A 27,271-nucleotide genomic window follows, 5' to 3' on the forward strand; every position below is an offset into this window, starting at 1 on the left:
GTTCAGAACGGATCTTATCAATACATAAAGCTCGGTCTCATAGATCAGTTGTTTCTGGCTTTTTTAGCATCATGTTACAAATAACGTAACCAGAAACAAGCTATGAAGAGAAAACCAGGACAGTGGTGATTTACCAAGCGGCACATACGTCCCCGAGGTCTCCTCTGGAAGTGGCACATACCGAGCAACTCCATATCCCCCCAACAAAAATTTTCTTTTGCAATTAAAACCTGTAGGTTGAATTTTAATGTTAAATTAGGGTACAGGGACCTCCAACGTATGTAGAACCCAAATCACTCAGGGGAATAAATATCAGTCTTTGAAATGAAGATAAAAATGGCAAATCTATGAAATGAATATATAAAAACACATACTTACAAAGGCTATATATATACATACCTACACACACACACATATACATATCTATACATATGTATGCTGTAAAGGTAAACAAGTTATCTCAGCACCTTCTCTTCTCGGTTTCAGAGTCACTAAAGAGATTAACAGCACCTCAACACGGCTGCAGCGTACTACACCCAGGACCCATTTTTCTCTTTCCTYGGGAGATTGTGAATCTTATCTTCGTTTGCAGCAGCGTTCCTTTTTAGGCTCTAGCACATTTGTCTTGTTTTATTAAACAGTTCTTCATGCACTACTTAGATGTTTCATGGGGCAAATTTACTTATTTCAGAATATACACACTTAAGACACGTACCCACGGCGGAGAGGAATATCCGGATTTTCAACAGATGATAGGAAGCTACCAAATTTCCATTACGTTACTGACCTTTAATTCCAAACAGAAGGTTGCTATAGCTATGCCTCTTTAATATTAACCTGTAGTCTAAAGGTTTCTGGGATCCAACAGCTCTTGTCCTTCAGCAGATTGCCGGTGCGGGTATAAGAGCATTACAGCGGGCACAGACACCAGCAGGGACCCAGGCCCACCCGTGCTCTTACCTACATACGGCAGAAATCAGCTACCAACTCACCCCCACGCAAGTATCATCTACGCAGTTCTTTACTATATTTCATTTGTTTTTTTACAGAAATAGATGGATTCTGAATAATGCAAAGCTTGACAGTTCTATACTTAATCGCGAATAATATATAGTACATACACTGATGCGCATGGACCTGACGGGTCTTCCTCAACAGCGGTGCAGCCCCCCAACACGGGCATGCCAGCCACGTCTCCGCACCGATGTACCGAGCACCTCTCGGAAAAGCAAAGGGAAGCAGCTTTCTGGGCAGAGCTCCTGGGTCTTGCACAAAACTTGGCCTCAGTAGTCAGACTACAAGTTAATTCTTTCAAGACACCCCTTCAAGTATCTCCACAAACATTAAAAAAAATAATAAAATTCCCTACTCTCCAAGCAACTTCGTGGAAATATCTAAAATAATTTTAAGTTAATAGTAAAAACTTCAGCACATTTAATAATTAAATTTCTATGATAGTTCAAGTATACTGACAATTGCAGTAGAAATTTCAGGACTGTATGGAGAAAAGAGTATATTTGCATCTTTAAATTAATTTTCTTCCTGTCCTTCAAGTGGCTTCTCAATAATATCAAGATAAAAAATTTAATACTTGGGCTTTGACTTTAACTTAATAAAAAATATAACTTAATTTTTAATCTTACTGTAACATAATCTTGCATCAACCATTACAATTACGCAGTATTAAAATGTGACTTGTGTGATTTGACAGCCAGCATACAATGAGCGCAGAGAGTGACCTTGAGCAGCAGCGTATAAAAATACATTTATCACTGAAGCAGCATGCTGGCTGTCCGTCAATATGCGCCTCTCATTTGTTAGGAGTTTCTCCCGCTGTGAGTCCTTCATTACAATTTGCTTTTACTTCCTGGGCAAATGACAACCAGAAAATGAGGCAGCTTCTTTCCTGACCAAACTTAATCCAGAAAAAATTAGATGACAGCTGCAGCCAGTCAAGTGTTACAGGATGTTTTCAAACGTTTCTCAGACGTATGGCTGCGGATCCTGGACATGTCAGGACACTATACAGAACAGCAAGAACTGGTCTCATACTCCCTCCAAACTATCGCTTTTATTAAAGTATGCACTTGGAGCTCCCCAAATCAATCCAGCCTACTTTCCAGGCACCCAGATGCTTACAAACATTTGATTTATGCTCTCACTTTAGGAATGTGCTTGTCAGTTCAAGATTTTCACAGGGCACCATCAAAATCCAAATGGCAATTAATTACCCCCTTACATATAAACCAGTCAGTCCCTAATACCAGCAGTAATTTTTCATCTGTGAATCTAATGTCATTGATCTTTTAGAGGTTTATAATACCGCAGCACCACCTCAGAAGATACGCATTAGTATGTGTTAGACAACAGGGTATTATTACTGAAATTCCAATCTCCTTGTCAAGTACAGTTTTAAAAGAGGCTTCAACAGCTAAAGGCTAAGCTTCATGCCTTAACTTCTAGGAAAATAATTGAAAATGTGAATTATGAGTACGACTAGGATATCCACATCTACGAAAATGGAAGAAGAAAGTGCTAAATATTTTCTTCAGGTTCTTAAGTAGTATTTTGTGAGATACGAAATTAAATATAATTATTTTAAATTCCTACTAAAAGGGGTATACTAATACTTACAGATCATTTGTGTAAAAATACACAGTATGAACAGGAATCTAGAAAAAAAAGTTCACATGGACACATAACCGATCTCTCGATTTACACATGCTCACTGCTGTGGAGCACCGTAAAGGTTCGGATCTTGAACCACAAATCCCTCAAGACCGATATTCAGTAGAGGCGAGGAAGTTTGGGCCGATATCCCAGCCGATATCCAGGGAGCACTGTACAGGAAGAAAAAACTTGGAACGTTTTCCAGAAACCCCAAACACGGAATAGGTTACCATGCATCAGGTGGGCTTCACCTAACCAACCTTCAACACGTAAATCATACCTTTAATCGGAGGGGCTGTATAAACTGCTAGAAAGACAGAATTGAAACACGATGAGCAATAACAAGCCACTGAGTGTGGTCTGAGATCCAGCAGGAGACTGCACGACCAGAGCGCCCGGGAAGGGAAAAGCTGGAGGAGCTCTAGCTAGAGGTGGATCTAACGGGCCATTAACAACCCCAGCTAATTTCAGGAGTGCCAGAAGGCTTCAGGGAGGAACGCCGACGCGGTGCAGCAGGTTTGGCAGAATCCAACGAGGTGACGGAGGCCTCTGGGCTGCGTTACCGTCCGAGAGGAGCCGTGGGACGGGGCTGCATCGGCGCCAGGCGGGTCCCCATCGCGTAGACCGAAGCACGGTGGTGGTGGTGGCCCGTGCTGGGTACGTACCCCACATGCACGCTCCCAGCAGCGGGGCAAGCCACCTTCCCCGCAGCCTGGCACGTACCCCCTCCCCGAACGAAGCACATTTATTACCCCGGCACGGGAAAACCTACAGCCCACTGCCACGAACTGATCAGAGGAACGGCTTCTGACTGCACGTTTCAGGCATGACTTTGGGTTCTAAAAAAAGGAGAGTAAAATCAAATATTATTAAAACCGATTTTAAAAGCAGATAGGACAAGTGACAATATTTCCCTAGGAAACGTGTAAGTTTGATGCAATTCTTAGCAGTGAACTGCACTAAAACAATGCAGTTTCCAGATCTGTCTTTTTTAAACATTAGAAACTTAGGAAAAGAAAAATTTGTATCTTGATAACACCATATGGCTCATAGCACCAAAGAGTGATAAGACAGGTACTGCGCTCTCCTACAGATGCTGCTCTTCAAAATTCTTAATTTCATTAAAATCATCACTATTGAAAGAAAAAGCTATTAAAAATTCTAATTAGACTACTTGAATTAAAGCCTGACAGTGAATTAAGAAGAAATTGGGATACTGTATCTTTTATGGAACATTCCCTTTTCCTACTTACTGTTAGTAAATGGTATTTACTGTTAGTAAAATACTATTTTATAATAAGAGTTAAACTTACAAAAAATCTGCTTTTCATCTGCCTACATTTTCTCACTTCTATGTGAAAGTTTACAATTGGAGTACGCGGTGGCTCAAACCTGTAAAACTTCTCAGTCCTTAGGTGACTTGCTAAATGTATTCTCAGAAAGTCAAATTTTTCTCATTTGCTATTTAAGCAGCTGTCACTAGACTTGCAACCATTTATTCCAATAAATTTCCTGCTCTTTCCACTCAAAGTGTATTTTGCCAGGATACCATTTGGCTAAAATTTATTCTAAGTTATGTGAGCAGAGATGAAACCATAATAGCTATGGGACTTTGTCACAGCAAGAGGCACTTGGGCTGAAACAGTTTTTGTTGAGGTGCAACTGCTCCCTTTCAGCTCCACCTTTACTCATAGAAGCTTTAAAGCAAACTAGCTGGAACACCACCACATACATATTTTGAGCATTGCAGTATTTTTAACCTTTGACTTCATAGCCTTCAATGTACTCACAAAACACACAAATCCATAGTTCCCAAGTGACTGGAGACTTTAAACAAAAGCGTTCGCTAACTCAAATGGAGTAGGCAAAGCTAACAGGATCAGCGCTCGCTGCCAGAATCGTAGGGTTTGGGGACTTAATTATCCTTCTAGAAGTGTCCTCTGCCCTGTGGACTCTGTGAAAAAATGACATTGTGCCATAATTTTTGAACTCAGCCTTGATTTTCCAGTCACACTGTTCCTCGCTCTAATTTCCTAATCATCACCAGCCGTTTCCACGTCTTCCCTAATTCCCGGCCAAATCCCGACCTGCTGCAGCACTCCCCGCTGCTGCTTGTTCTTTCCGCTTTCACCATGTTCTTCCAAGAGTTACAAGCATTAAAATCAAGGTTCTCAAAACCAGAGGAAATTTAGAAGTCAATCTCCTCATAATTTTAAAAGCTTTGAAAAACATTTCCTTAAAACTGTAAATCTACAGAGAGTTAGTCTGTGTGCAGCTGTTTGCATTCAATGGTGCAAAGTCACTGTGTTTGGAAAAAAAACTATCAGCTTTTCCACTTTTTTTTTTTAAATACAGTTATTTAGGCTTCTTTAGAAACGACAGCGTGCAAGTCCAGCAGAGACCTGCCTCACCTGAGCGGGAGCAACGGCCAGAGCTCTAGCTCTAGTTTTGGGAAAGGTCATTCATTATAATAGATAGTAATAAAACTTACAACATTACAAGTTATTGTACAGCTATGAAAAAGGAAAACAAACGAGTGATCAATAACTATTCAATAATTGACAAATAAAGAATAAGAGGCAATAGGTTCATACTTTTTTTCTGGTTATGAATTCGTTAAGTATGTTAGGGATACAGATTCTCCTTGCTCGGTGTTAATTACTGTTCAATTCCCTCCAAAATGTACTTTCACACCTGGACTAAAAGCTTTATTTCTTTATCGTGTATGCACAAATTGCAGATTGTTTTTAAAGGAAAGGATAGCCCTGTAGGTAAAAGGACTACAGTTTTTATAAACACGGGTGACTGACAAGAATTTATCTGGCTAAGTGATGCCAAATCTTCCTGTAGTTGCCTATAGATTCTCTCTTTAATGAAAGTATTATTTCTGAGAAATTATTTCCTATAGAAGTTCCATGAACAAGGAAAAAAATCCTTATCCCCTTCTCATCTGGGCAGCTCCCTAGGCAGCTCTGAAAACTTGTTTTAGCAACACCTGAGAGAAGAGCTCTTCTAGTGAGGAAAAAGAAGAATTGAGGCCACTTTTCAATGGCCAGCACAGGAAGTAACCGCTAAATTAGATATTACTTCATGTGTTACATGGCAACTGTCGTTGCACACCTCAGTATAAAATCTGTATCGGAAACATTTCCTCCTCCTTTTCTGTCACTGATTCTAGAGATGCTGGTAACTCCATGCTGTATTAAATCTGTGAACTCAGTGGGGGGTTATGTGGCCTCGGAGGCTGGTCAGCAAGTTTAATACCTTTTTCCAGTCTACTTGACTCTTGTATACTGAATTGTATCACTCCAAAAAGAAAAAAACCCTTAGCGAAATCGATTATACTGTCAGCTCCCCACTTCGGTAGCCAACAGCTCGGGCATAAGAACTAAACTGTAAGAAAGCTGTAACTGAATCTGTTTTTTATTTAATTTTTACTAACTTTGATTACTCAAAAGCACTCCTGATACCCGGCCTTGGATTTACAGCCTACCCTTGACATCCTTCCCTGCCTCTCCTCCTGCCCCAAAACGTTGCGACACCTGCAACCATCGTACGCCCGCCAAGGCGGAATACGCCAGCTCCTTTAAATCAGCCTCCAAGTCAGCTGGGAGAAAGAGCAGAAAGAGACATAACTGTCCTTTAGAAAACCAGCACTGCTGATCACTACGGTCCGAAAAAATAAATTCTGTGGAGTAATTCCTGAGGCCTCATTATTTAGCCTATTGAGCCTGGAAAGTTAGGGTAAGAGTTATGGTACGAATTTATTGTGCGCTCACTAGAGTGCAAGTGAGGACTCTCAGTTTGCATTTGTTACTTGTAGCTTAATGCATATATTTATATGTGCAAAGCAGATTTATCTGCGATGCACAAAGGCAGGCTTGGTGCAGATCAACAACATCCAAGCGGAAAGTTAATGCAGAGGAGTTAGTGTGCTGTAAATTCACACCTTGGTCAAATCCCCACCAACTTCCCATGTAGAAACATATCGATGCAGGTTACTCTCATAAAATACACTGCTAAATTACCACCAGCCTAACCAATGGGGCATAATTAAACACATTGTTTTTAAAAGACATTTGGGAAACTTGAAAAAGGTGGCTATTTTGTTATTGCTGACAGTTGCCTTATGTAGTCGGGATTTGCTATTGATAGATGAAGGCCATTTCTTGTTAAAATGAAAATGAATAAAGTCCCTCAACTGTATTATTAGGCGTGTTTACAAAGATTGGGTAAAGCTCCTGCAGCCTCCGGGGAAGATGCCTGCGATATACAGGACAGCATGATGCCTTTCCTCTTCTGCAAGGCAGCCTTGCGCTACAAGTACAAGGTAAGAAAAGCTGCAGAGTGAGGTTTGCGTGTGAAAATGTCAACTGCATCCGTGAGGACATGAAAATGTAGCACATTCAAGTCCTGGTGTAGCTGAAGAGCATCCCCTTAAATTTCTGCCCCACTTGCCAGTGGTGCACTCATCGGCGCTACCTTGTATTGCGCTATTAGGGATTTTCCCTGGTGAACGTCCCTGTTGCTTTTGAGGGTCAGATTACACACCAAAGCAACCCCGAGGCCTCCTTGCACGCTAGCAGGGCTCTTTGCCGCGCAGACGGCACCAAGGGGTGCAGCTGGGGCCAGGCGCAGCACGCCCAACGCTGCGGTTCCCCGGGAGTGCCCCGCCATCCACCAGCTCCATCCTCGGCACCGCCAGCAGGAAAGCATTCGGGCCTATAAAATTAGAAGTCTAGACTTGGCAATTACCTTCCATCTGCAGTTTGAGCATGTGTGCTTCCATGAAGGGTCTTCCTGGCTCCTCTGAACTTGTCAGTGCGACAGTGTCAGTGAATGCACGTACCTGTTCAGGTTGCAGGACAGCTGTCTGTCTTTCTCTGCCTATGAAGTACCCTGCTTGAGAACAGTGACTGTCGTTTCTTTAGTGATCAAATTTAGTTAAAACAAGCTATTTCACATGGGCAACCTATTCATTCCAAATACAGTACTAAGCAATTTTCTGCCTTGTGTAATAAAAATACACACAGGTACCTAGGCACTGAAATAAAATAATATTATGCGCAGTTCAATTACTGCTTTGACTGCTGAAGCCCTGATTTTATTTCTGTAGTGAGCCAAATAAAGCACCCAAGACCAACATAGCACCGATTCTAGCAAACGTTTAAAAGCATCTTTTGCTTGGCAATAAGCAGAACCAGAACTCGGGCTTCCCTTTAATCTTCCACTCCAAACGGCAGGCCATTTTTAGGTACCAGAGCTGGTGCCTGCATCCGCACCGAGCGGCGCCGGCCGCCCCGCGCTCCCGGCCAGCTGCACGCCGCTCCTCGCTGCACGCACGGCCCTGCGCGAGCCACCGCTGGGGTACGGCAGCGATTACACAGGGCTGACGGGCTTCACAGAGAGAGGAAAAGACGTAACGAATGAGCAATTACTCAGCTAAACGAATCACCTGCTTCCGTGAGGAGCCCTTTCCACATTTCACCGCCGCAGGTTTAGAGCTGATTTACACTAAGCAGGACTCGCTTCAACATCAGGTTTTAATGATTAATCAGAAGCATCTGTATGAAATGTAATTCTAGACATGCATGAAGAAAAATCAAGATTCAATCAACGAAAATAGAATATTTTAGGGTTTTCTTGACTATACTGTGTGGTTTTCTTTGCATTAATTTTCCCAGTCCATTCTCTATTCATAGGGAATGCAGATCAGAGGACAAATATCAGCTAATGTCCAGAGCCCGTGAACACCTCAGCACATACTTAACTGCGTCAGTAAGAGCAATGACATCAGCTTCAGCAGGCTGCGTTACAGTTGTCAAAGTTTTCAGAAATTACACATCAAAATATACAACCATCATCATCACAGCAATATCCAGGCTGGAACTGTGTTCACTTTTCACTTTACATGCTTCCTAACATAGGAAAGAGCAGTCCACAATGAAAAGCATTTACCATTTTGAAAAAGGTATACAGATGATGAGCATGGGAATCAAGAATGGGCTTAGAAATACACATAAAAGAAATAAAGTCAAAGTGATGGCAAAGAGATGTCTTATAGCAGTTACTTGTTTTACTAAAATACACTAAATATCATTTCTTCCTCCTATTTATACTCAACTTCAATCTTCCATAAATAACAAATTCTAACCTCATTTCCATCTTTCCCTTCATTTTTCTACTTCAAATTTAATTGCTTTTATAAGAATAACCTGACTACTCAACAGATGGATGAGGAAAAAAATCAGTAAGCGGATAGACAGACACCACCCTCTTCCTCCAAATCCTTGTATCCAGTTTAGGACATTACAGTCAGGATGGGTGGTTAACTAGATGGGTAAAAACTTGGTTGGATGATCAGGCTTAGAGGGCAGTGGTTAATGGGTCATCCTCTACCCGGAGGCTGGTGACAAGTGGAGTGCTGCAGAGGTCCATCCTAGGAGCTGTCCTGTTTAATGTCTTCCTCAATGACATGGAGGAGGTGACAGAGAGCACTTCCATCAAGTTCCCAGATTACACCAAACTGGGGAGTAGTCAATATGCTCAAGGGCATGGCTGCCCTCCAGGGGGACCTGGACAGGCTGGAGGAATGGGCTGTTATGAAGATCAACAAGGACAACTGCAAAGTCCAGCACCCGGGAAGGAAGAGCCCCTTGCAACAGTGCAGGCTGGGGACTGCCTGGCTGGGGAGCAGCTCTGCTGAAAAGGGCCTGGGTGTCCTGGTAGGCACAAGCTGAACATGAGTGAGCAGCGCGCCCTGGCAGCAAAGAAGGCCAACAGCATCGTGGGCTGTATGAATAGCATAGCCTGTAGACCAAGGGAAGTGATTACCCCCCTTTATCTAGAATACTGTGTTCAGTCTTGGGTTCCCAAAACAAGAAGGACTTTGAGAAACTAGCATGCTCAGCAGAGAGCTGCTGAGATGGTCTAGGAGCTGGAGCACTTGCCCTGTGAGGAGAGGCTGAAGGACTGGGGCTTGTTCAGCCTGGAGAAGAGAAGAATTCTGGGGGACCTAAGAGCAGCCATCCCATATCTGTGAGGAGGTCATTGAGAAGATAGAGCCAGGCTCTTTACAATGGTGTGGGACAATGAGAGACAACAGGCATAAGTGGAAACAAGAGAGATCCTGAGTGGATAGGAGGAGAAACGTTTTCTTCAGAAGGACAGTCAAGCATTGGAGCAGGTTGCCCAGAGAGGTTGTGCAGTCTCCATCTGTGGATAAAGCCCTGAGCAATCTAATCTGACCTTGCAGCTGGCCTTCTTTGAGCAGGAGTTTGGACCACAGACCTCCTGAGGCCTCTTCCAACCTGAAGAACCATATTCCTATGATCCTATTATCCTAAGACTACATGAACTAACATGCAGTTAGAGCCACTTAACTCTGCTGAAGTCACAGGACAAGAAATGAACCCAAGGTACCACCATGCTGCAAGTACCTCTGCATGCACTTGCAACACTGAGGCTCTGACCCACTAGTTTCCTTTAGATGGTAGTATTCAAGATGTATTGCAGCAGCAAAATCTGTGGCTATGCAGAATGACTTTGGTGTTGAATCATATTAAAAAATAATAGAGACCTGATTTTGATCAATCGGTGTTTGTCTTGATTACTACACATATTTGACCAAGACCAAAGACAAACACCGACTGATCAAAAGCAACACTTAAATTAACATTTTTTTAAAACTCACTGTTTGGAGTTAAAATCATCTTGATTTTTCTAATGACAACGGTCAGCAATATATTCCAAACAATCTTAATTTCCCCCCAAACCAAAAAAAGTCCCTGAACAAACTTAGTAAAATTTATGAAACAGTAAAGCTGTAACAGCTTCAAGAGAAGCATCAGTGATCATATTCATGTGAAATATAAATATATATGCTGACGTTTGATCCTGAATTCCTTAAGTAAGAAAGCCTGTTCCAGTGCAACAGAAAGCTCTGCAATGCAGAGAACGCAGAGTTGGGCCGTTCAACAGCATGGTGATGGATGGAAGAAAATTGGCTCAATAGCTTTGCTCTGGTTACAGCATTACACATAAGATATAATCTCTCCATAACATGCATTAAAATACCTGTATAGTTCATATTAGCACTTTGTGGCCATAGCTTCACACACCTTACGAATGTATAGCTCCATCTAAATAAGAGCTTTGCTTTCTGTCTGCTGTGAGGATTCCCTCTTCATGCCTTCAAGGTATAACAAAATACCTAGGTGCAAGTCAATAGCCAAAAACTACCTCAGAAACACCAGTGATACTGGAATTATGCTGATATTTTCCAATAAAATTCATGGAAGTAGAACAGACAACAAAATGTTAAATAAATACTTAATTATTGTCAACAACACACAAATTCTCAAGATTGAATGATAGGGGAAGTTTAAAGCACAGCTTGAATCCACTTTTAAGCTAGAGGAAGGATGGTATTGGTATCGTGAGAGCACTTTCCAAATCACTCACTACTACCATTCACGGTTTTACCTTGCTGAGATTTGTTCCCATCTTTACTACCGTTTCTCACACCCTTGCCCTTTCTTCCTTTCTTTGGCCTTCCCTTTAGTTAATCCCTGCCTAACTTAGTCTCAGTGAAAAGATTTACGTAACAAATCCAAGAAAATTCTGAAACAACTCGCTCTACTTGTGTTCGATTTCTTGCGCACTTCCTTCTTCTGCTGTGCCTACAGAAGTGGTAAGCTCGCTGGGGTAAGGTCTTTACTTCAATGTTTCTGCAAGGCTAAGCATAGCGCAGCCCTGCTTTCGGGTCCTTCCTGCAACATAATACATTTGGTAAAGAACACTGATGATAACCTCACCAAATCTTTGTAATACTGAAAATCACCAAAAGTGAACAACGTTTGATACGGTTCGGCACAAGAGAGGACCTCTTTCAGTGTAAACGCTCTCTTTGGAAGAGCAGAACATGCATTTTTGGAAAGACAGGCCTCCATCTGTCACCCTGCCAGGTTGGTTGGAAGATGCAAGGACAGCAGGCACTTTTCATTCTCATGTTTTAACTAAAGTCTTGTGATTAGTGACTCAGTAAGGGCTAGTTTTTCACTATGTATCCCAACACTAAAGTTTCTAAAGGAAAAGAAAAATAATCAAATTACTAGTATGTACAAATTAATTTGGGGATTTTGGGCTAGTTTATGCTGCCCAGTGAGAATTTACCTTACACACCTTCAAGCAGAGATAATTACATCGACCCCAAGTTTCTAGATTCCCCTTACAATCAATGGCGAGAAACAGATCCTCTTCTCATGAGTCTCCCATGCATCATTCCAGGGTAGATATCTTAAGCTAGATGAAATGCCTGATGTTTACTGGCACAATGAGGAGAGGTCCCCAAACTAAGAACGTAGGAGTTATCAATCACATCATGACAATAACTAACAAATAATGATACTAAATCTGTGGTGACTTTAAAATACTGCTATAGACTCTGATGAGCAAAATATTATTAAGCAACTTTCAGACATTAATATTTCTCCATCATTCCGAAGCCAATAAAAATCATGTATCCTAAAATCTAGTCACCTGAAATATACCTATAGTCTGACAACACTGATTTAATGTTAAATTTGAAAAAAAAAGTAGCAGAGCATCATTATTTTTACTTTACTAATGCACCTCTAAAGAAAAAGTTAAATTTCAATTGCATGTTGATGATAACTTACAATCTTATGCAAAATATTAATAATTTATGCTTTGAATTTAACATCAACCTTTGTTTTCAATGGTGTCCAACCTGCTGAGACTGCTTTAACTCTGGGAAAAATTACTGCATCTATTTTTGTTCTCATGCTCTTAAATAAATGTTTTTGTTTTCTTTGAAAACAAAAAAGAAAGAAGTACGTCTCCAGGGTCATGACTTTGCACAGTATGTAAGTCACTTCAGAAAACCTCAAAATTGTCAGTTTGTAAAATCAATGAAAAAAAAATGACGTTTGGAATGGGAAGCGTAATTCAGTCACAACCGCAGTGGCACGAGCGCACTGCAACGCTATCAATGAGCTGCAATGTGGTACGTTTATCATTAGATAATCACACCCCGGGAGGATTAGAGGCGCACAGATGAGCCTTGTGCCACACAACACACTTGGGGTGTCATTATCTCATGATAACCCCACTCCCTGCCATCTCCTATTGCTTAATTAGGGGTTACAAAGGTTATAATAGGACTAAAAGAACTTGGGTGAACAGAACTTGTAATGAACGATACCTTAATCGATTCAAAACCGGAGGCTGAAAAACGTGTACTCAACAGAGGCATACATGGGAGACGGGAAGCCTGYGCTGTTTTAAATTTACGAGCTATAACTTTTGGAGAAGGAAGAAATCTAGACATACTCTGTGCTTTATTTTACTTTGCCAAATTTCAGCTTCCTAAAGTAGCATTTTGCCTAATTCAAGTGACATGTATACATATTAAAAAAGAAAGATCTTAGGATACTAGCTCATCTGAAAATAAATCATCGAGTGCATCCCAAACATAAAAAACGTTTTTTTGGGTGTCTCATCAGAAGTATGCTAAGTTACATGCACGTTCACGGAAGTTCATCTTGACTTCAAAATCAGGAATTGTGCTCCTTAGTTTAAATGTTTAGCTGTGGTTTAAAATGTCCACCCATCCTGCAGCGGTGTGTTGTGTGCACAGGGACGGTTAAGAGCACTGCTGCATTGCTCAACTGTACTTCTTTGTTATGGTGTGTAAACAATGGCCGTATTTGCAGATGGAACAGCCACAGATCTGGTGCACGCAGAACTGTTTTCCAATTCACTGTGAAACATCAATTATCTTTATCAAATAACAGTATCTCATCTCAGTCCATTATCAAGATGGAGTCTTATTTTAGCTGGACTGAAGCCCTATCTGTATATCAAGGCTGGCCGCAGTGCCAGAGTGAGTGAAAGGCTGTGAAATAATCAATAATCATCATCAAATTGTGGTCGACAGGTTGTGAGGATGGAAGTTTTTGATGAAACCTCAACCTTTTTTTGTGCAGCTGATAAAGCTTAACCTTTGCAATACCTGATAACTATGACTCAGTTAAGGGAAGCTCTGCATACACTTAAAAGAGCTTTGACTGTTCAAAAAATCCACTGAAATAGCTTGGTCTAAGTGGATACCAACTTCACACTATCAAACATCTTTTTGTTACTGAACAAGTCAGAGGACAAAGAACATATTTCATGGATTTTTATAAACACACCACTGTGTTCCCCGAACTCGGAGCCACGCTCGCCTCAAAGCTGCACAAATGAAAGGTCAGCCTAAAAAGGACAATCTGTGCATAACAATGAACACAACAGCCGAAACAATGGCAAAATTTCCAGCGAGTATTTGTCTATTTAAATGTAGTTCGCTTTAGATTATGCAGGTTATGAGAGAAGTGAGATCACGCAGATAAAGGAAAAAAGTATACATATGAATTAGTCTAATTGCTTAACAGCTTTATTCTTATTCAGCCCTTTTCTTATGATAATTTCTTTTCAAAAATAAAATTAATACACAGAAAGAGGCTGTAAGAGCTTTTTGGTTTGGGCTTTGTTTCTTTTTTGAGCACGACACAAGTAATCTGCAACCTGAATATAACCTACCTATGAAAAACAGAGCTGATTTCAGCCATCCTTTTGACCTTTTAGCTATCCAGCAGTTTTTCTGGAAATTGGGATTTGGCGAAATTTGTCAGAAGTCACATGAACAAGCAGAATATGAATGTCAAGAAGAATGTAAATTTCAAATGTTCTCAGCCAGAATCGTGTTCAGCTAGAGAACTGAAAGAGAAACGTTAAGATGTAAGCACAAAATTAACCTTAAATGTTTGTATGCAATAACTTTAAAAAAAACCAAAAACCCAACAAACCGTGACCAATTATTTCAGCTGACTAATGCATTCAATAGAACTGTGACAGTTTACTATTGTTCAGACTAAGCCTAAGTAAACACTTGGAAAGAATTTATAAAACATCACTCACCAAGTTCTGCAGGATTTGGTAATACTGTTCCCTTTCAGCATTACCATTAAAAAAATCRGCCATCGCTCTCCAGGCTACTACAACATTCCCTATGGGACAAGTCCCGCACTCCAACTGTCTTATTTTTGGATACTGTAAATGTAGAGCTGTGCTTGTTTGCCAATAATAATAATAATAATAATTAACAACAACTACATTTTAAGCTCTTGAGCATGAACTCCTCAGGTTTATTGGGCCATGAAAGCTGACATAAGAACAACCACCAGTTCAGAATACATCTGTACTTCATTTCAGCAAGCTACTGTGAAAATATCAGACTTGTAGTCCACTTTCTACCCTGATTTTCTGTTATGTCCTTTGACCCATTTCAAGATCTCAGTCTCAACCTTTAGAAGACACATGAAGATGCTCCGGGACTAAATAATAATTAATGCCTGCTTCCTGGCAAAATGGACCAGACAAGCAAGATCAAAGACTCACTTGCCCACACTACCAGCTAATTGCAGAGCCTGGCTTAAAACCGTTGAATTTTCTCTTCAAACAGAAGGATGATTTTGAATAGAATCACTTGCTTTTCCAAACAGAAAACTTCACAAAGAAAGCGTGCACGAGCAGCCATAATCACACAGAAGAGCTTTCAACAAACTAGCTAAAGAGCCTGCAAGACTGTTAATCCCGACTTATTCCAAATGTTAGAGAAAYGTGAATGTTCCCCAAACGGAAGAGAGCTAACGTTATCAGCTAAGCCCACRTTGCAACTCAGAGAGCAAAGAGAAGGAGCTCGCCTACCTCGTGCAAATCCCCCCAAAGGACGGAAGGCTTCGTACGGAACTGGTACCACTACGACACCGGCAGCAAGGCACCGTAGCCCCTGCCAAGCACTTTGCAGGGAGGCGGCTGCTCCGAGTGAGCGCGCTGCTGGCGCAGGGCACTGCCGCCCACCACCGGCCTCCGAAAGCACGTGGCATCGCCCAAACGCCGCTCCTGCGAGACGGCCGCGCGGGATGGAACAAACAGGTTGGCTATTGCACGGATTTCACAGCGGCTAATCGATATGCTTCGGACTGCAACTGGAAACGGAAAAACTGCTGAATTTGTGTATTCCTAGTGGACTCCCATAAGGGCCTGTTCTACCCCAAAAGGCGACGCAAACTTGACGAGAAGACGACAAGGTGGTTCTTTGGGGCGCCAGTGTGATAGAGAGAAGAGCAGAAGTCATTCAGCACTCTGCGGCGCTGGGCCTCAGAGCATCCAAAGGGGAGGAACGCGGGGCTTTTAGTTCATCAAGTATCATGGTGTGACTTCCATCACAGTCAAGAGCACCCATAAAAAGAAAATAAATTCACCGTTTCTTTTATAAATTGTTAAATGTGAAACAGGATCTAGTGGTCAGAAGTTGAAGCTAAAGCACCATTAAAGTAGAAATAAAACATAATTTTAATAATGAAAATAATTAACTACTGAAACACATTATGATGATTCTGGTAGGTTTTCCATTACTGACAAATCTATTGTCAAGACAAAATGATCTCCTGAGGATATTCACCGCCCACTGACACCGGATCTGAATGTCCTGTCTTACGCAGTAAGTGAGAGCTGATGATCGCAGAGATCCCGTCGAGACTTAACGCTCTCCTTCCCTTCACCCTGAGAGCCTTCAGCCTAGGAGCTTAGGCCATTCACAACTCTGCTTTCCTGAGACACATCGCATGTGATGAATACACACTAAATTATTTAATGCAGCTCTGGAGATGTTGATGCCACACTGATGGATGTGGTACTAGACCCCATTAAAAAAGAAAGAGATCTGCTCCTACAGGGAACTTGGGTCCTCCTTAGATGTTGAGGGTGTTCAGCCTCCCTCCGAAGGCTGCTCAGCATGTCGTGAGACTGAAAAAAAATCTTATCCTCTTACAAATCTTTTATATCCTATCATTCGTCTCAGAATACCATGTTTTGAAGCATTTAAAAATACTCTGGTCACAAAACCACTACTTTTCTAACAAAGGAAAAAGCTGAAAGAATTCAACAGTAGCTATTGTATAAAAACACTTCTAAAAATATACCAATGTCTAACTAATGCATTAACTAACTCTGACCTTCAGAACAGATCTCCTAGTATAGTTCTGATTATGGTACAAAATCAAAATACAAAATTGCTTGTTGTTAGCCAGCTCTATTTATGAAGAAACAAAACAAAGAAATCTGCCTACAAAGGCAGTTTACAGCAATAATCTAAAGTAATATTAATGCTATAATGTTATATTGTATTAATATTGTAAACATTAATTTACAAATTTACAATATTAGAATTTACAATATTAATTATTAATATTGAGGATATAAATATAATTTAATCACAGAATCACAGAAGGGCTGAGGTTGGAAGGGACCTCTGGAGATCATCTAGTCCAACCCCCCTGCTCAAGCAGGGTCACCTAGAGCACATTGCACAGGATTGCATCCAGGCGCGTTTTGAATATCTCCAGAGAAGGAGTTTGAAAGGAATTTGAAAACAGCCGATAACTTCTTAGCTAAAATAAAGTAGCTAAACTGTTGGATATTTCTATTTCTGATAATTACTTTGGGACTTAGCAAAGCATTTAAAACTGTAAAAATGATCCTGATGTTTTATGTTGTTTCACTTTTCATAACAGTAAAACTTTTTTTTATTTTTTAAACTGTTACTTGATTCTTTTGTTCTTTTGATTATTCAAAGATTCCAAAAGCAGCTTTGATCCAGCCTCACCTACAATTTTACTGTAATTTTCAATAGCATAATGCAAAAATACATAAGCCTCTTTTTCTCTAAAGAAACTACGTTATTACAGGACGGAGTCCAACCACGGGGCACTGGTAGCAGTTAAAACAGAATACAAAGACAACCTTAAAATTGCTCCACCGCTTTGTCCCACATACAATAAAATGTTCTCCAGAAACGTAGCAGTTGTTCTAAGGGTAGATCAGTTCGCTTCCAGAGCTGGGTAGCAATAAGATAGTATGTTTTATTACGAGTGTCATGGAGACGGTGTGAAAAATCAAGAGCCATAGGCAGTAAGCGGCAATGGGTCAATAATGTTCACCGAGACATTGTGTAGATAATCAACAACAAGGCCCTGGGTTCTCTGTGCACTGCAAACAGCTGAAGGGCAAATCAATACCGCCACGGGAAGGACACTGCCCTGCTCCGCTTCCCACAGCACGCTCCCGCTCGGGCGCAAGAGCACCCGGAAAATGGAATTAGTGCCAACCGCACATGCGGCGCGCGTCAGGCACTGGCAATGGGAAACAGCTCTCGGTAAATACTTAATAAATAATTTTATAGAAAAGAGAGAGAGAGAATGCAATCTCTATATATTAAATTGTAAACAATCATTAGATGAGAAAAAATGATAGGTATTTGGAATGCTCTTGATAGGATACAGAAGGATTGCAATTTTCATTCCCAGTTAATATTTTAAAAAACAAACTGAAACTCATATGCCTGAAATGAGCAAGATATACAGTGGAAAGTAAGAGTTTAATGTGGAACTGTTTAAAAATTTAAAGTATCATAATGATCTATGTTTTAAAATATTAAGTAAAATTTACATGCTAGTAGATGCATCTGTACAATAACTAAGAAGGCAAAACAAAAGGAAAATACTGAAATGCAGATTACTTTCGCTTTGAGGCAACATTTTACTGGTAGTATTAATAATTGACACCTTGTTAAATAAGTGATACTAATATTATACATTTTTCTGGAAAGAACCTATCACATAAAAATGTTGATTTATTATTTGTTAAAAAAAGGTGATTCTTGACATCCATCATTCTATTAATCATTAGATGTAATTTCTCAGTCACTATGGACAACCATCTTTCTTGAAAACCAAATAAAAATATGCTGGAAGGAAGAAAAAAATATATTTAAAGTGTTTTTGCTTTCTATTATTAAAGTTAAAATACCTCCCTGTTTTCTTCAAACAGATAAAATTCCTATCATTAGCATCCTATTTAGTCTATAGCATAGAAATAACTGTTTTTAACTGTTTTCAACTGTTTTAGAGTACATATTTAGGACAATGGTTTGTGCTACTGCTGATAATTATTACAAAATTTTTGACAAACTGTAAGGAGACAGCTAAACCCTATGTTAATTCTTTGACATAATTTCAGCAAAAGCCAGACTACTGAGATCTTGCTATCTATTGAAATTAAAGAGGATTTTTTAAATTCAACATGGCTGCGTGATAAGAAAAAATAACATTTTAAGCTTTGTTTTCATCCAGGATGATTAATTTAATATTCACAGTAATATATTATCAGATTTTTTTTTCCATGAATTATTTAAGGCGAACACCACAAAGTCAAAAGCAACTGCAAGCAAAGGTTTCTGGTATTTTCTCCCACACCTCCAAACCCATGCTGCTTCGGCACAGGGCGGCGGTCCTGTCCATGTCCTCCTGATGTGGGGGACGGCATGGGGGCGCCTCGTGGCTGCAGCGGTGGTCCTGATGGCCACCGCGCTCTCCAGGCACCCGACCTCCAGGCGCAGGGAGCACCACCAGCCCCGGTGAGCACCACCACCACCACCACCACCACCACTGCTGCAACGCCGGGCATTGCGCCCACGCGCCGGCTCGCCGCCTGCCCTGGCTGCGCGCACGGACCCCGCGTGTCTCCTGCGGACGCGCGGGAAACAAGGCTCCCGAAGCTACCACGGCCTGGCCGAGCTTTGCTCCTTCACCTCCCAAGTGACCGATTTTGCCCCCAGGAGCAGGTTTTGAGCTCGTATCAGCACAGTTGGGTGTTGCGAAGACCAAGTGGGGTGGTAGAGAGGTTCCCTTCAACAGGGACGGAAGAAGGAAGTCCTTCTCGGTCTTGAGGAGGGCTCTGGTTTCACCCACGCAATGCACCAACCTTGGCGTTTCTAAACGCTGCCGGAACGCCTCCTGCTCACCCACTGGCCACGCTGCAGCCACTCCACAAAGGATTTCCTGCAGCTCGCAGGACCAGCGGCCAAGGGCAGGTACACTTCAGCGAGCACGCGCCGGGCTTGAGCCACAGGGACGGGGCTCCTTCGTGTTACACATCGACACGGAGAAAGCCGGCCGCCCGCTCCTCGATCCTCCTGCTCTGGAGCGAGAACACGAAACAGAGAAGGGCAAAATCCTGAGGGTATTGCAGTCAACAGCAAACCGGGCACCAGCTTCRGCAAGGCCAGGCTACCACCCACACGCCCCAGCTGAGCAGAAGCAAGAGGACTGTCTACGAAGCCTTTTGGTGTAACCCGAGGTTTGAAGTTAAACTGAAATGCTTTAATTGACAGAGAGCTTCTATTCTCAAATGCTCTTCATGGCAGATTCCCTCCCAAACACTACCTGGAACCCCGGAAGGTAACGGTACATTGGCTTGGTTCTGGCATTAAAGAAAAGCTGGCTACGGAAAGCCTCAGAGATGCACGTCCACGTTCAAGTGCCTGAGCCACGGGTGGCAGAACTACCCAAGATCTGCATCCTAAGCTAAGGGAAGGCGTCCCGAGTAATCTGATAACACACCATCAAAAACGCACTAGGAATAAAAAAAGAATCTACAAGGAAGAAGGGGAAGTCATGCATTGGAAACATTTATGGACATAACAGGCTTCAAAAACAGGAGATGTGACAAAAGTCAAGCTGAGTTGCATCTTGCAAAATAATATTCAAGTAAACAGCTTTTTGAAGTTCTGCTTTCACAGATGGAGGGAAAGGAAAGAAGATTTGGGGAAACTAAGCAGTATGATTGGAATAAACATTTAAGTCAGTCTATGTTGAGCCCAAAACATAAGTATTTTGTCTCAGGATGATTAACGAAACAGACTCTATTACTGGAAAGAAATTTTTAAGAGTCCTCAGTTCATTTCACCTTTCAAAACAAAGGTTGAAAGGGGATTTTAATGCTGCCTGTAAGTAAGGCAGAGGAATAAAAAACAGGGAGAGGGAATTATATTATTTAAGCTAAATAATAATCGAGGGAGGTGATCCGCCCCCACTACTAAGCCCTGGTGAGGCCGCATCTGGAGTGTTGAGTCCAGTTCTGGGCTCCCCAGTACAAGAGAGACATGGAGCCACTGAAGCAAGTCCAGCGAAGGGCTACAAAGATGATTAGGGGACTGGAGCATCTCTCCTATGAGGAAAGGCTGAGAGAGCTGGGTCTGTTGAGCCTGGAGAAGAGAAGGCTGAGAGAGGATCTTATCAATGTGTACAAGTATCTGACGGGAGGGTATCAAGAGGATGGAGCCAGACTCTTCTCAGTGGTGCCCAGCGATAGGATGAGATGCAACGGGCACAAACTGAAACACAGACAGTTCCATCTGAACATGAGGAAAAACCTCTTCACTGTGAGGGTGACAGAGCACTGGAACAGGTTGCCCAGAGAGGTGGTGCAGTCTCCTTCTCTGGAGATATTCAAAATGCGCCTGGACGCGATCCTGTGCAATGTGCTCTAGGTGACCCTGCTTGAGCAGGGGGGTTGGACTAGATGATCTCCAGAGGTCCCTTCCAACCTCAGCCCTTCTGTGATTTTGTGATTCTGTGTAATGGCCCATGCTGGTACAAAGATTTAAAAAAATCTTGTATTAACTAACCATAAATTAAATAAATAAATAAATTAAAACTAACCATAACTGTATTGGGGCTGGAATAAAAAGGCTTTCTAACCCTTGATATTCTAGGCCATCAATATTCTGGAATGATCCTCCAAGAGCAGCAGTGGAAGTCAAGAAACACAATGTTTTTTTCCACAGGGAGCCTGGCCAGTTGATAAGAGACGATGCAACAGTGGCTAGGGCAGGAACAGGCTCATATCCCAAGGAGGTCCCACCTGGAGCGTTGACAGCTCCTGGTTCTCCCCAGGGGCTTATCACAGCATTAACATCAATAAACATACGCCCTTGATGATAAGCATAAATGGAAAAACAAACAGCCCCCCCCCCTTCTTGTCCAATAAGTAATTCTGATGCCTGTTTAAAAATAGCTTCCATGTGAATTATAATCGGATAACTAACAAAACTCTCATATACATTTCAAGACCTTTGCTCCCGAAACACAAACATGTTTACTAAATGCAAAATTATTTTTATGGCTTCAAAAAAAGATTCAAGCATCATTTCTGTTTAAAATAGTGAATGATTATGCAATTTTTCATACTGTATTTCTGGCAACATTGTTCAAGAAACATTATAAACAKAAAGAAACAACGAGCTTAAGATAGAAACTGGCGTGGGTTGGATAAATATTTTTCTTGATAGAAATACAGAAGTAATCAGGACAGAAAATGCAATGGTTCCAACAGGAGAGCACAGAAGGGGACGAGTGCACGGGGTCTGGGTACCAACGTGGTACCCTGGAGACTGAGAACTGAGCTCTTGCTCTGCATTGGAGTGGGACCCCGGTCCCAAGCGGTGTCGGAGCGGGACCCCCCGGCCCCGGAGCACGGGACCCCCCAGCCGGTGCTCCCTGGCTGAGCAGCCTCAATCGCGTTCTGACACTGCTCCGAAAGGCACCAAGGCACTTTCAGTGTTTTGGGAAACACTTTGAATGGCTTTAACTTTCGTAACAATGACATCAAAAGAAAATTGAGCTTTTTTGAATTTTGAAGCATTATTTTCTGCTCTACAATCCTAACCTTATGTCTGCTGAGCAGTTTGAAGTTTGCAGCTGTGAGGAATACCAGAAGGGGCCAGAATCCGAACAAGAAGCCTGCATCCGATAGATGGCGTTGCCCCCTCATAATCACCTCGCCGGCTCCCACCACGTTTCCCTGATCTTGCCAACGATAACAAAAGCCGCAAATGACGCTGCCCTCGCTACCCCCAAAGCCCGTTCCTTCAGCCGAGACCTCTCTGCTCTCCACGACTTACCTAGAACCTTACTAAGAAGGTAAGAAAACAAGTCTTTGAATATTCACTAACATGTCAAATTAACCTGCAGAATTATTCAGACAATTTACTGATGCAAATCTGGACTTCGTTCAGGAACCTAATACAGTGAAACGCCAACTAACATGAAAAAGCGAGTCCTCGTGGAGAAACACCATAGCTGGCAAACACCAGCTATACACACGCTCCTTCAAAATAGCCAGTGGTTACTATACAGAATCCATTTTAAAAGCACTGGAAAGAAAAAAAAAGGAAAGACGAGAAAGATGAGGTATTTTAGCATGCCTGCCAAACCAAGGGCAAATCAAGCCAGAAGAAGACCTTCACTGAAGATTCACCCACAGACATACAGGTAGCTCCAAGCACACTTCACTGTCCTGTCTATCAGCACCTTGGGTCTGCTTAAACTGTTTTAAACCACTGGATTGTGTAAAACGTTTTACGGAACCACGTGGAATTCATACTATTAAGAAAGACATTCCAGAATTACCCCATATATTAATAAACACCTCTGCTTTCCTTGGAGCCATTTAATAGATGAATCTGAAGTTCAAAACGCAAGGATGCCAGTACAGCATGAATACAGTAGCTAAATGAAGAATGGGTTATGCAGCACTCTCCTTGTCCTCTAGAAATAGAGGGATATAAGGAAGGGTACAGCTGTGCTTTTTATTTTTTTTCTTTCTCCAGTAACATTAAGGATTAGCTACTAGCTTGAGATGCCAAGATTTCCCAGCCTTATCTGGGTTTGCACTCTCGGCTTTCAGTGAGATGATGCACACGTAAAGGCGTCGTGGGCACTGCCTCTTGATGGCCACAGAGAGACGTTCAGCAGCTGCCTGCCTTATCACGCGGCTGCTGAATGCTTGGAAAGAAGTGATGCAGACTAGCAGGGACATGCGTCTGGAAAGAGGAAGAGGAATAGCTGGGCGCAGCATGGTGCTGATCTCTGCTAGGGCCTGATGGCTGGACCTCAGGACAGCAGTAGGCGACATGAAACGATAGGAACTCTGAGGAATGCGATACAGTAGGAGTTGAAAATAACACAGCTTACTGTAATGGAATATATTCAGTAATTAAAATTAGGCCCGTCGTCCAAATGTAACCAAAGCATCAGAAATCCGCACCATCAGAACACAAGTAATTTTCTTAATTTTCAGTTATCTCCAAATAATCATGTCAAAAATGCTCACTGACACCTGACATATCAATACGTACCACTTCTTGTGGACTGATTTAATAATTAAATTAAAAAAACACAATCCTGATGACTTAATCTGAAACAAGATGGAACCGACTACTGATACTACTTGCTAGCATTAGATAGCTATTTGTAAAATAAATTTGGCCATCTCGGCTTGCACAGGACACCTGTCTAAACAAAAAATACCAAAGCATACAACCTTTGCAGCTACTACACGTGGGAAATAAAAACCAAAAGTCAGCAGCAGAAAATGAACCGCCCGTGTAGACCCAAGCCTGGGGTTCTGCCAGCAAGGGACTGAGCGACACTGTGGATTCGGCTGCAAGGGATCTGCGCCACCTTACCTATAACCTGCATTTTGCAGGGCCTACGCAGAGCAGATTTTAGTCTAAGGTTAGAAACAAAAAAACATTACATTTGCACAAAAAACCAGAAAGAACTAATAAAGCAGATTCAAAATGTATATACTTTATCTAAGTTTTATATAAAAAGCTACTGAAATTCACTGAGAGGTAACAGTTGATCACATATTACAAGGAATAAGAAAGAATATTACCAATGAATTTTTCTGAAAAGATGATGGAAGATAAATGCTTTGTTATTTAAACATTTTTATTTCCAAGCAAATCCAAGTAAAGGAATTATTTCAATGTTATCCTTAAGTATATCCAGTTCTAGGCCAGTGGTAACCAGTAAGAAAAAACATACCTTATTTAATATCAGAAGAGTGAAAATACCTCAAACATAAGCATCACGTTGCTTCATAGAGAGGAGTTTTAGGAAAAAAAAATAACCAGGGGGTTTTCTTCATGCTTAATACAGCAGATAAATCTACTTCTACAAAACCTTTTTTTTTAAATTAGATTTTTTATTTATTTCAGGGCAGAAGTATCACCTAACTTTAGGCTTTTATTATTAACCCGTCTGTGGCACCCATTCAGTTCCAGTGAATGAAGACAGTAGGGCTCTATATACTTTGAGTCCTTCATTAAACTATTGATCCCCTTAGCATTATCCATAATGTTCCAGCAGCTCAGCATGTCAACCGATGCAGCGCTGGCTGCTCTTTCCTTTCAATAACTTGCACACTTTATGGGGAGGAAGTCACAATGATTTATTTACCTGACATTTCCCAGTCCGGATGTCGTAGAGGGCCACTGAACCATGGCGAGCTCCAACCGCTATTCTGTGACTCCGCTCATAATAGCTGACCATGTAGAACCTGAATTGAACATTATAACAAGTAACAGGTGAGATCTGACCTGCCTGCATGATGTTAAAATTAATTTGCAATGCCACTGGGTAATTAACATCAGTGCTAGAACAGAGATTTGATGCAAAAATCCATCAGCTGCCAGTTTTCATTCTTGGCATTTAGCAAGCAAAGCCAACTGATATTTGATAAATTATTGCAGAACCACATAAAATATTTTTATCATAGAGAGTGAAATACTTCTGCTGAGTTTGGTAATAACCTAAATAATAATTATAAGTTCTCTGAATGTCCATGTGTATATGTTGCTTATAGCTCAACACCATGACAGTGCTGGATGTCAAATGATTAAATAAGACAATCTTAATGCCCTGAAAAATTTCAAAGTATTTTTCCTTGAAAATCAAATAATACAGAATGAAAGAAAGGGCAGAGAAAAATATGCAAACTCATAGACTTTTGTTTGGTTTTAAAGAAAGGACAAGTTATCAAACTATTGCTAATCCCGTAACATTCTTACGGGTGAAGAAGAAATGAGAAGTATGTGATATCCCTTAGAGTTCAGTGTGAGTATATGGCATTAATTTGAATTCAGGCAATTTCAAAATTCAAGGGGTTTTTACACCTTGAAACACAGGAGAGTTTTAAAATCCTTATTTCCCATTCATGTATTTGGGAATATTAGTGTGCCTTTTTTCTAAATGGGAGAGCAGACCTTTGAAAAGTGCCTACTGTATTTCTGGTAAATTTTAATTTTACTGTTAAATTTTACAGTAGCAAATTCTGCCAGAGATTGTTAGAATCAGTCTGTAAAAATACATTGCTGACCATATTTATGACTTAAACCAACAGTACTAGCAGTATCTTACCATGATCTATTGCCTTTTTTTCTTAAAGGGCTCCCAGAGTGCTATAAAACCTGCTCTCACACGGGTATGCTGTTTCTCCTGCACTTGTTTCTACAGTGCAGGGCGGCAGTCGGGCAGAAAAGAAAGCATGAAACACGGCTTTTAAAAAAAAAAAAAAAAAAATAACCATTCTTCATACATGAAAGAGCAGATATATGTCAGCCATGCACTGCTGGAGGCTGCAGTCATTTCAGAGCTATTTTGGCCAGATGCACGGCTTTTAAAAAAAAAAAAAAAAAAAGGAAAATTGCTAATTCTCACGCAGGAAAAGGGCGGGAGCAAGCGGCTCGAACGCACGCCTGCGCCCGGCTGCCTGGGCTCGCTCCCACATGCCGGGCAGAGCCCTCCGGCCCCCCGAGGGCAAGCAGGGCTGCAGGCAGCTCCCTACCACGCCGTTTCCCTGGGTACGGAAATACTCCCAGGCCTCAGGCTGTCTCCGTTGCTTCCCTTCCCAGCCAGCATCTGCCTCATCAGTCTGGTTTTCAGATGCCTCTGGTCAGCAGGAGCAACAAAACTTTTTTAAATTATTATTTGCCTTATTACTATTTAATAACAATGCTATCTGATTTCTTATTAAGAAGAAAAGGAGTGCTTGGAAACACTCAAAAAAGCCGCTGGGAAATAGGCAGGGAGCTGGAGAGGCAGGAGCCGGTCACAGGCGAGGAAAGGGATAATCCTGCAGGAAGCAGGCACCCACGGGCTCTACGGCACGTCAGGGATGGGCAATAACGCAGTAATGAGGGTACCGCAACGAGAGAGCATTCACATTTTGCACCAGTTCATGTCAAACTGTCACCACCTACATTATTAAAGCAGCATCTCAGGTGAACAGGATGGAGGCTATCTGTAAAGCTATTTTATACAACCAGCAAACTTGGGATTTATATTTAATCTTACAGAAAAATACACGCTACCTGATCATTTTAAGTGAAACGGAATACAACACAAAGTTTTTATATAAAATGTTTTATATCCCCATTAGTTCTATTACACTACTGAACGGACACAGTCCACTTGTCTCCTCCAATAGACTCAGAAAGAGAATATCACAGACTGCTCTGTGTAAGCATGCAGCACTTCTCCCCTTACTGCATTTAAATGCCCATTTAGACAGAGAGCTGAGTCAGTATTTTTCCTCAAAAAGAAAAATCCATCAGTCTACATAACAAAGCAGGGTTTGGAAAAAAAGGCTTCATGGAAATAGACATTTCTGAGTTTGATTTTCTCAGAAATATTCCTTAGTCTGACACTCAATTGTCAACTCTTTAGTCTCAATCTTTATCCTTCAGTTAGCTTAGCACTGTGACAACCACCTATGCGTTTAAATATTTTAATCCTTTGCATCACYTTCTAAGCCTCTATAGGGTAGAATTTAATAGAGAATGATATGC

The 27,271-nt window shown here is 41.5% G+C and overlaps 1 protein-coding gene across 9 annotated transcripts in view; it reads right to left on the reverse strand.

Annotated features, from left to right (window-relative positions):
- The window catches only part of WDR7 (WD repeat domain 7), a 172,634-nt gene that overhangs the window by 11,552 nt on the left and 133,811 nt on the right, over positions 1–27,271 (reverse strand). For 4 of the 9 annotated variants that reach the window (XM_026070102.1, XM_026070103.1, XM_026070101.1 and 1 more), the window contains one exon: positions 24,882–24,981. In XM_026070102.1, the coding sequence (XP_025925887.1) occupies positions 24,882–24,981 (100 nt within the window). Of the gene's footprint in view, positions 1–14,280; positions 14,452–18,026; positions 18,542–18,915; positions 19,774–24,881; positions 24,982–27,271 lie in introns of those variants that run through there. The other 5 variants (XM_026070106.1, XM_026070105.1, XM_026070108.1 and 2 more) reach the window with 5 other exon arrangements.

The sequence above is a fragment of the Apteryx rowi genome, unplaced genomic scaffold (genome assembly GCF_003343035.1).
Source record: "Apteryx rowi isolate R43461 unplaced genomic scaffold, aptRow1 scaffold_304, whole genome shotgun sequence".
NCBI lineage: Eukaryota > Metazoa > Chordata > Aves > Apterygiformes > Apterygidae > Apteryx > Apteryx rowi.